Raw genomic sequence first — 10,532 nt, forward strand, 5'->3', positions numbered from 1 at the left:
AGGGCAGCCCGCCCCGGGCGGAGGGCCACGACGGCTCGCCCCGGGCAGGGGGCCAAGGGCAGCCCGCCCCGGGCAGAGGTCCATGCAATATTTTTAAACCCTGAATGGAATAATAATAGTAAAGCTTTGAGATTCTAGTAGAAGTGACTAAGCCTGAATAACTGAAAAGAGAATCACTTTCCCTGAATGCAGTGACAGCAGCATCCAAATGGTTTAGGTCGAAGCCTTGGGAGAAGTCCCTGGTGAGGTACTTGCAGTTGAAGAGTTCTGCACAGCACATGCATAAGCCCAACATTTGGGCATGTGTTTGCTAATTTTTTATTCTTACACCGGCCCCTTTTTCTCCTTAAATGAAAACTGGTCCAGAGACTGTCAAATGACTTGGATTTCTTGGAAAAGTAAGTCCTAGAAAAACTAATTTGAAACAACCAAAATAAGATTTTCCACATGATGTTCCATTGTAAACAGAGAGAAATTATTTTCTTCACATTACATTTAACACAGTGAATAGACTTGTGCTTAAATTTTTTTTCACCTGTGACTTTTGCAAGGAGTAGCATGAACATGATAGAGAGAAATAATAATATAAGAGGAAGGAAATGTATTTGACATGTACTTGTTTTAGATACATAACCAAAGACGATGTTGCCGCCGCATCGATGGCCAAGGTGAAGAGTGATGGAGGCCACATCCGTCTAATTACAAAGGAGTCTGGCAACTCTTCCACAAAGTAAGGATTTTCACTACCAGGTAGTACTAAGACTGTCCTTTTAAACGTACGTGTTAATTTTTTAATGATAGCTCTCTTTGTAGAGCCACTTTAGGAGTGCACATCACCTCCATTTCTAAGTTGAATTTGTATACTGTGAGTGTGCCTCTAAAGACCCAATATTGAGCAGGTCTTATGTTCTAGTTCCTGTCAACACTGTCAGTTCGTCACCCTGTCACTTGGCTTTGCAAATGTGAAGATATTGTTTGCTGTAGGCCGGCAGAGGCTGGAGTAGAGTGACCAGGGCAGCCTTCGTAGGGGCTGCTCCTAGTGTGGGGTGTGACCCAGGACTCAGAGGGAAAATGTAGCCACTGCGCCTTAGCTGGAGTTTTGGCTATAATGGACATTCTCTCATTTCTCGTTTTCCAGTTCTCCAGATTTATCAAAGGCTGCCTGTGGACTTGATGGCATCCAAACTCCTAGCAGAGGCAATATACTCATTCAAATTATTATGTTCTTAACCTAACATTCTCCATGAAATGTGGAGTGCTGACTATAGCTATTTCATTTTGCTACTGAATTCTGACATCTGGAGGGGACTCTGTATTTACTGTTTATTAGTATAGGGACTTAGAAGACTTTTCTGTGAAACTGTAATAATCCAGACTAAAGTGACTGTTAAATTAGTTCCAATTACATGTTTTGTTCAATTACAGAAAGCTTCTGGGCGATGGAGCCAGTGTCCCATTTCTAAATCCCAGCACAGCCCCCACGGATATCACTCTGAAGCCTTCTACCTCCAAAGGCTATTTGCAAGCAGTGGATAATGACGGGAATCCACTCTGCCTTCGCTGTCAGCAACCTACTTGCCAAACTAAGCGAGAGGGTAAAGTGAACGCTTGGGATTCACGCTTTTGTTCCCTGAAATGTCAGGAGGAGTTCTGGATACGATCTAATAACAGTTACTTGCGAGCCAAACTATTTGAAACAGAACATGGTGTGTGTCAGTTGTGTAACTTGGATGCGCAAGAACTCTTTTTACGTCTGAGAGATGCCCCGAAAAGTCAGAGGAAGAGTCTTCTGGATAGTACTTGGATCGCAAAACTCCCATTAGAACAGGTAAATTATAATCATATGATAGGAAGAAAGTGGCATTGTTGTGAGGAGTTAATGTTGACGCACTAATTTTCTTTTTTACTTTTTTAGCATTGTTGTGTATCGTCAAGTCAGAACAATAGCTGACCCTCCAGCAGGTTTTCAGAAGCAGTAAACCACACAGGAGGAGAGAACTTTTCCTTCTCTTATAGAGGAGCTGGTGGATTCGAACCACGTGCTTTTGGAATTGCAATGCAGCCTCTTACCACTAGGCCATTTTCAAATATAAACGCAAACCAGAGAAAGTAAAATACTCATATACCTATTTGTTATTGTTGTTGTCATGTGCCATCAAGTCTCCTGTGACTCATAGTGACTCTATGTACAGTAGCTCTGAAGCCTGCCCTGCCATGAGCCAATCTCAGTCACTTGGACATGCCTATCTCCATTATTCCAGTTACTGTGTCAATCCATCTCATCTAGGGTTTTCCTCTCCTGCACTGTTTCTCCACCCTTCAAGCATGAAGTCCTCCAAGGACCAATCCCTCCTGGCCATGTGCCCAAAGTATAGGAGACAGAGTTTCAGAATCCTTGCATCCAAGGAGAAACTTGATTTACCCCTCTCAAAGATAAACCTGTTAGTTCTCTTGGTAGTCCATGGTATGCTCAAGCACCAGAACTCAAAGGCATTGATTCTTCTTCTGTCATCCTTAGGCATTGTCCAGTTCCTTAATATGTAGCAAGTAATTGTAAAGATCATGTCCTGGATCAGGTGTTCCTTGGTCTCCATATTGACATTGTTGCTCATTAGTCTTGTGGAGAGGTCCCTGACTGCAGATTTTCCCAGTGCACTGTGTCTTTTGGTTTCCTGACAGCTGGTGCCAAAAGTGTTGATTGTGGAGACAAGCAAGCTGTAATTGTTAACAATCTCAATCTCTCCTCCGTCATGATGCTACTAATTAGCCCAGTGGTGAGAATCTTTTTTTTCTTGATGTTGAGCTTCGCTCTATATTGAAATATTGAAGACTATAGTCCTAGACCTTCTGCAGCAAGCACTTCAGGTCCTCCTAAGTTTCAGCAAGCAAGATTTTATCATCTATGTAACGTAGGTTGTTGATGAATCTTCCTCCAATCCTGATGCCACATTCCTCCTCATTAAGCCCAACTTCCCACATGATCTATTTTGCATATTGATTATAAAGGTATAGAGAGAGGACAGGTATAGACACACTCCTTTTCTGATTTAAAACTATGTGGTGTATCCCTGCTCTGTTCTGAGAACTGCTTCCTAGTTCAAGTATAGGTTTCTCATGAGCGCAATCAAGTGTTCTGGGATTCCCATTTTCCTCAAGGTTAACTACAATATGTTGTAATCCACTCAGTCAAATACCTTTGCATAGTCAATGAAGCACAGATAAACATTCCTCTGCTACGCTTTGCTTTCAGACGAGATCCATCTAACATTGATGATAAACGGCCTTCTATAAATGGCCTGCTTGTATTTCAGCTTTAACAGATATCAGCATTTTGCCATTATTTTATCTATCCCTCTTCTCATTTTTTTTGTCTCTTAGAATATTTTAAAGCAAACTACTGTGATACTGATGCACTAAATGTGAAAATGGTACCCATAGTGGACCGTGTTTGGTGGAGCTCCCTGATTAAAACAAGTTTGGAAGCAGGAGTGGCATCCTCTTCCGAAATAGCTTGCCTCTGGAAACCCTATGAACCTGGAAAAAGGATGAAAGTTATACGAGTGTCCAAGTCTTTCATTCATAGGGTTGCTATGAATTGCCTACGATTCGACGGCACTTAACAACAACTTAAAAACTTCTTTATTCCAGTAGATGAAGACTTTGTCTTTAGAGGCAAGAATGATGATGCTTTGCCTCATATACTTTGGATATGTTACTTGGAGAAAGACATGATGCTGGCATGGGTGGATGGTTGGTGAAGGAGAGGAAGGCCCTCAACCAGGTGGATTGACATGGTGACTGCTGCAGTGGGCTCTTGTGTGTCAGGAAGTGTGAGGAAATAACGGGGTTCAGATCCTTGGTTCATAGGGTCACTATGAGTTGTACTCGACTTAATGACACCTAACAACAATAGCAACACCCTAAACATACATTATGACTTTGAACATAGTTATAATTCCTTAATAAAAATAAGTTCATATTTTATTTCCCAAATTGTCTCAAACAAATTTTTTTTTACATATGCATAGTGTGTTATGTGCTTGCCCACGAACTGAAAAGATCAGTGGTTGAAATCCACCAGCCAATCACTGTGAGACAGATGAGGCAGTCTCTCCAATAAAGATGTGCAATTTCAGAAACCTGATGGAGCATCACCACGGATTGACTTGAAGCTTGAGGGTTTGTTCAAAGTAAGATAAAAATATGGTACACACATTGTATTTGATTAATATTTCTCATTTGATAAACTCCTTTGTAGTGAACTCTGGTGGCCTAGAGGTAAGGAGTTGCCCTGCCAAAGACAGTGGCTTGAATCCACCAGTAACTCCTCAGGAAAGAGATTGATAATCTCCCCTCAAGCAGTTTTCAGCTGAAGGGTCAGCTATGAGACGAGACAATCCTAAATTGAGTTTGGTATACACCCTAACATTCTATCCCTTTTTTTCCTGTCCCTTTTTTAGCATGCTATCCCTTTTTTATGTCATTTACTATTGGAAAATGGAATACCTTCCTATGTTTGAAAATTGTCTCCTTATGCCCTTATACCTGATTTTCCTCTGAAAACTTGCTGTAAATTACATGGGAAAAGATTGCCCATCCTTCCCCCTCGGAGCCATTCAGTGAGGTGATTGACTTAGTGAATGCCCCAGTGGGCTTGAGTTTGAGAACAACGGGGAGAACGGTACAGATAGGACAGAATTCAGATCTGTTGTTCATAGGGTCACTTGAGTCATAGTGCACTTGATGGCACCTAACAGTAACCCACAGCGTGGTTTGTTGATAGGCCTCTCAATCCCATGTATTACTTAAACAATAGTTACAAGTTTTTTAGTCTTTATTTAGATTCTGAGTCAGTTATTTTTGGAAGAAATTTTAACAGGTGATGTATTCAGAGATGCCTAATATCTGATTGTTCTACTATTCATGATGTTAATATTAAATGACAAGAAATGGAAAATAACTCAAAAAATGTAGTCCATAATAATGCGAAGATAACTGAGATGTGTTCATTCTTTTGTAAAATGTAATTTCAATAGAATTTGTCAAAATATTCTTCTTAGTACCATTGTCAATATTCACATTCATTTCTAATATTATCTAATTAGCTAAATTTCAAACTAGAGCAAAATGTTTAATTTTTATAATGTGCCTAATTTTAAAAGGATCACTCCTGAACCATCTTCTATCCACTGAAATACTGGATAAATCCCTGCCAGTAAGAGAAATCATACATTTTCATTTATTTCTGTTGGTGATTTATGAGAGATTGTGTTAATAAGCATTTCCATAAAAATTAATCAGTGATCTTTGCCAACCACGTAACTACAAGATGTCTTTAATGACTTCCAAAATTCCTCAAAGACTCCTTTCAGGCTTCATCCATGCCAGCCTTGTTTTCCGCATCTAGTCACTGTCTGCTGCCTCCAGCAGAGGTTTCCAGAAGTGCCATGCTAGGACGTTTCTCAATAGCCCATCCAGGACGTCGGCAGTAATGTAGTGGACATCCAAAGTCCTGGGAGGACAGGGACCATGATGGCCTCAGCTTGGGGAAGGTCAGTCTGAGAGGGAACATTGCTTCCACAGGCGGCCTTAGGATGCTTAAGAGTGGCCCAGATGAGTGCTGTAGAATTATTAACGAAGAATAAAGAAGCACTTTCTGTGTGAGAGAATCTGACTGACACTGTAGACACTGCTGAGAGGGAAAGGACTGGTGACAGAAGACAAAACCAAAATAAAGTTTTGTTTTGGTTTTGCTAAAAACAAGTAGACCCTTTGCTTGATGCAGAAGATTGTCATTTGTAGTTAGTTTTAACAGTGCCAGCCTCAAAATGAAAGTCAGTATGTGCTTTCTGAGAGAGTTTGGAAGTTTCTGTGCAGATTGTTCAATAAGGAAAGCTGTAACAACGTTAATCTGGAAAAGATCGCCTGTGTGCTGCCCTTTAGCACTGCTGGCTTCCTCATGGGTTAGGGGCTGCCAACCAGGCTGGTGCTCCCACAGTCCCACAGTCGTTCTGAGAAAGGCTTTCAAACTGCGTTTGAGGTGCCTGTAGCTAGCAGCCATAAAATTGACTGGCTAAAATTCCTTCTTTCCCCAAGACCTAAGGAAATAAACAATAACCTTCATATTCCTCTTTGTAATACTCATACAACATCACAACTATAGTATAAGTTGTTTTCATAACTTCCACTAAAATGTTAATTTGCTTCCCATTTTAGTATAAGTCACCATTGGTCAAATACAGTGGGTTGGGGTGGTGTGATTGAGTGAGAAAAAAAACTATTCTACAGTGTTTAATTCCGGAGTAAAGCAAACCTACTGATTTATTCCTTGCAAATATGCAAGTTAGATATTTTCTAGAAATTTCATCCTTGTTCTTGTAATTTGGGAAGCTCCTCCAGTGAATAGCATAAAAGCACAATGTGATGCCTATTGATACTTAGACTGTCATTGATAATCTAACAACTGCACTTAGGCCAACAATTAAAAGATTGCTTGTTGTTGGTAGGTGTGCAAGTTGCCTGCCACTCATAGTGACCCTGTGTACAACAACCCTAAACCCTGCTCTATCCTGTGCCAATCTCACTATCTTGGACACACCTATCCCCATTACCTCAGTCACTGAATCAATCCATCTCATAGAGGGTCTTCCACCCTCCCAAACATGATGTCCCTCTCCAAGGACTGGTCCCTCCTTGTAACATGGCCAAAGTATGTCAGAGGAAGCTTCAGAATCTTTGCCTTCAAGGAGCAGCCTGGTTTAACCCTCTCTAGTATGAACCTGTTCATTCTTTTAGCAGTCCATGGAATAGTCAACATTCTTCTCCAACACTACAGCTCAAAGACATCCATTTTCCTTCTGTCATCCCTAGTCATTGTACAGCTCTCTGATACATAGCAAGTGATTGAAAAGACCATGGCCTGTGTCAGATGCACCTTAGTCACCATAGTGACATCATTGCTCTATAGTACTTTGGAGGGTTTCTAACAGCAGACTTTCTCATATAGCAAATGCTTAGGTCCATAAAATCAGATGTTCTTAATTTCAAGCCTGAGCTTACTCTTTGCTCCGATGGAGGTTAAGGTTGTGTCAACCAGCCCACAGGTTTCTGCACAGGTGCATGAGCAACTGATGGTGTTGGGGCTTTGGTGTAGTTTGGTGTTGAGGTTTTTTTCTTTGTTTTTTGGGGTTTTTTTTTAAGTCTTTCAGAAGTCTTAGTATTTTATAGTTGCATGGAGATGTTTTCAAAATTAGGTAAGGGGGGGAAAGCTTTTTCAGAAACCTGTTTTATGCCTCGGATGGCTCACCCAAAGGGTTGGATTTTCCCGCTTTCTTACAATAAGAGCTGTTAAAAAGGTGCCATCCTAATGTGCTTTCCCCAAGACTTTACTGTCTAAACATGATTGCATGACCCACAACCAACAGCTCCCACTGTCTGCAGGAAATTGCTGATGTTTTTGTCTCATTGCAGCTAAATGAAATGATAAGACACCCAGTGGAGGGCCATTTCTGGCAGGTGGACCACATCAAGCCTGTCTACAGCGGGGGTGGACAGTGCTCTCTGGACAACTTTCAGACACTCTGCACCATCTGCCACAAAGAGGTCAGTGATACACACAGATGTTTGGTTCCACTGGAGATTCCTGGGGCAAAGTTCACAGACAGATGGACGAGGTTGTATGGTGGAGTCTTTTCCTGGTCCATCTTGCTCTGAGCTGCTCACTCCCAGCACCTAATACTTAAATGTGGCCTTTGTGGGCACTCAGTCTCAGGTGCAGGGTAGCTCCTTGCTTCTTTACTCATTTAGAATGTTCCTGCTGGCAGCTAGATGAGAATTATTACAACTTAGGTATGTGCATGGCCTTAAGGGGACCCAGGCCCAGAAATGGGAAGTACAGTGAATTAGGGCAATGACACATGTTTGCACTGAGGGCTGAGAATGACCCCATTATCAGAGAACACTGAGGGATGCGGTCGGCCTAGCACCCATAAAATACACTGTTCATCAGAGTGCCGAGCACACAATTTGCCCTGAGAGTTTGGAGATTTGAACTCATGCAGCAGTGCCACCAAAGAAAGGCCTGGCAATCATTTCTATAAAGATTGCCATCAAGAAACCTTATGGAGCAGATGTACTCTGAAACACATGAGGTGGCCAGGAGTGAGAACCAACCCTGTAGCAGCAGGTTTGGTTTTGGGTTTTGGTCAGAGTGTGAATCGTGCTGACCTTGGCCTATCTTTAATAAGGTGAGGAGCAGGAATTGGTGTGGTATCACTTATCTAGGCATCCTGAGTTCACTGTGTGCTAAATAGCAACCCAGCAGCACCCAGCACTGTCTGGATTTACGTGCTGGTATAGGATGTTAGTAGGCAATCCAGCAAAGTGTAATAAAACCTACCTGTAAAGATGCTCTCCTTGATATGAGTACTGTTGAGTCAGTTCGACTCACAGCCCTTTCTACACCAGAATGAGATCTTCTCAGTCCTGCAACCCCTCACAGTCGTAGCTGTTTGAGCTCAGTGTTGCAGTCGCTGTGTCAACTGTAGCTCCTTGAGGGTACTCCTCTTTTTTAAATTTGTTTTGTTTTTCATTCACATTGTGTTTCATTTCCACACATTATGTCTTATAAAATTAATCACCATTGATCTATGCCCACTATTACGCCATTTTCAGATCCCCACTGAATCTTTCCTGATTCCTTCATCCCTCCTCCCTCCACCCATCCAACTCTGTGATGTCTTCCTCTTTGACTGCTCACCAAGCATGTCTTTTTTCCAGGGACTGATCCCTGAAATAGTTTGTCCAGAGTGTGTGACACTGATTCTCATCAGCCTCACTACTAAGGAACATTCCTCTGTGCTTCCTCTAAGACAGATTTCATTGGTTCTTCTGGCAGTTCATTCTATTTGAAATATTCTTCATCAACACTTTAATTTCAATGTATCCATTTCTCTTTGGTCTTCTTTATTCATCCTCCAGTTTTCACATGCATGGGAAGTGATTGAAAAGAGCAGACTTGGGTCACATGCATTTTCCTCCTTATGGTAACATCTTTGCTTTTAAATGCCTTAAAGTGGGGATTTGCCCAATGGACTACACCATCGAACTTGGTTGTGCATGCTCCCATGGGTGTTGATGGTGGATACAAGGAAAGTGAAATATTTTACAACTTCATTGTTTTCTCCATTTATCATGAAGTTACTTCATTGGTCCAGTTGTAATCTTATGAGATAATCTTAGAAAGGAGCATCTATTTCATTTCCCTACAATTTTAGCCATTCACAATGTTTATCACCTGTATTTGCTGCATCATATTCTGTTGACTAGATCTCTGCGTAGTGTTTCCACACTGATGATATACACGTTGTTTGCATTTCTTTGCTGTTATGTATAGTGCTACCAAAGGCATGTTTATATACCAAGGTCTTTTCTGCATTTTAAAAAATATCCTGAAGATAGACTTTTCTATGTAAAATCACTAAGTCACAACACTGGATATAATGTGAGACTATAGCAATTTATCACCCCAGAATTGTACCAGGTTCTACTCTGCCACCTTGGTCCTTGATGCCCATTTGATTCTACCGTGCCTAGTAATATGGTGGTAAGAGAAGTGATCTGCCATTTGTTTATAAAGAAACATATCTTTTTAAGATGAAAATAATTTTGAATTACTCTGTTTAGTACTGTTCAGACCCTTTGCCAATGTCTACTTCGTGACCTTCTCTTAATATTTCAATTCCTTATTCTCTTCTCAGGGGAGTGCTGATGGCTTACTGGTAAGTTGTTACACTGTCATTCCAAACACATGCAGTTCAAAGCCACTAGCTGCTACACTGTTGAAAGATGGGAAACCTCCTCCTTGCAATTTCCTGCCTCAGAAAACCCTCTAGAGGGTCAGCTTTGAGTTAATTCTGAGTTGATGGCACATAATAGCAACAATAATCTCTTCTCTGGCATAATTTTACATAAGTGGGATGATGCCAAATAGGTGGTTTTCAGTTCTAGGATTTCCTCTCTTCACCTCATTTACCTGGATCACTTCCATGCACATAGTCTTCCTTGCTTTTGTTCTATGCAAAGCGACAAATTCAAGACATAAGAAAATAAGGAATTAGACAAAAAACCATTACAAACCCCTAGCCTTAATTTCAATTACTTTTTAGATTTTCATGAAAATTTTTATTTATAGTATAAAAAGAGCAGACACAGGAGATGACCAAGTCTTAAGTAATACCCACTTTTTAAAGGGGAATTCTTCCCATCAGTACTATCCAGAGTACTAAACATAGCTACATAGTCAGACATGCCATGCCCCATGTTCCTGAACCTATTTCTACCAATAATTGGATCCAGTGTTCATTGCACTTTTTTTTTTTCAAACAAAGAGAAATAAAAATATTTATTTCTTGAAATACATTGGTAAATTGAGGAATTTACATTGTGTCACTAATGGAGATACAAATTGAGTATGTCACTAACCACTCATCACAAATCTGAACATGATGAGAAGTCATGATTCTAAAAAATAA

At 40.8% G+C, this 10,532-nt stretch overlaps 1 protein-coding gene across 1 annotated transcript in view; it reads left to right on the plus strand.

Annotated features, from left to right (window-relative positions):
- The window catches only part of ZRANB3 (zinc finger, RAN-binding domain containing 3), a 185,364-nt gene that overhangs the window by 170,254 nt on the left and 4,578 nt on the right, over window positions 1-10,532 (plus strand). The window contains exons 15-17 of the mRNA XM_006880806.1: window positions 626-730; window positions 1,426-1,828; window positions 7,471-7,602. Of these exons, the coding sequence (XP_006880868.1) occupies window positions 626-730; window positions 1,426-1,828; window positions 7,471-7,602 (640 nt within the window). The remainder of the gene's footprint in view (window positions 1-625; window positions 731-1,425; window positions 1,829-7,470; window positions 7,603-10,532) is intronic.

Source organism: Elephantulus edwardii, unplaced genomic scaffold (genome assembly GCF_000299155.1).
Source record: "Elephantulus edwardii isolate Elephantulus edwardi_28Jun2011 unplaced genomic scaffold, EleEdw1.0 scaffold00010, whole genome shotgun sequence".
Classification (NCBI taxonomy): Eukaryota; Metazoa; Chordata; class Mammalia; order Macroscelidea; family Macroscelididae; genus Elephantulus; species Elephantulus edwardii.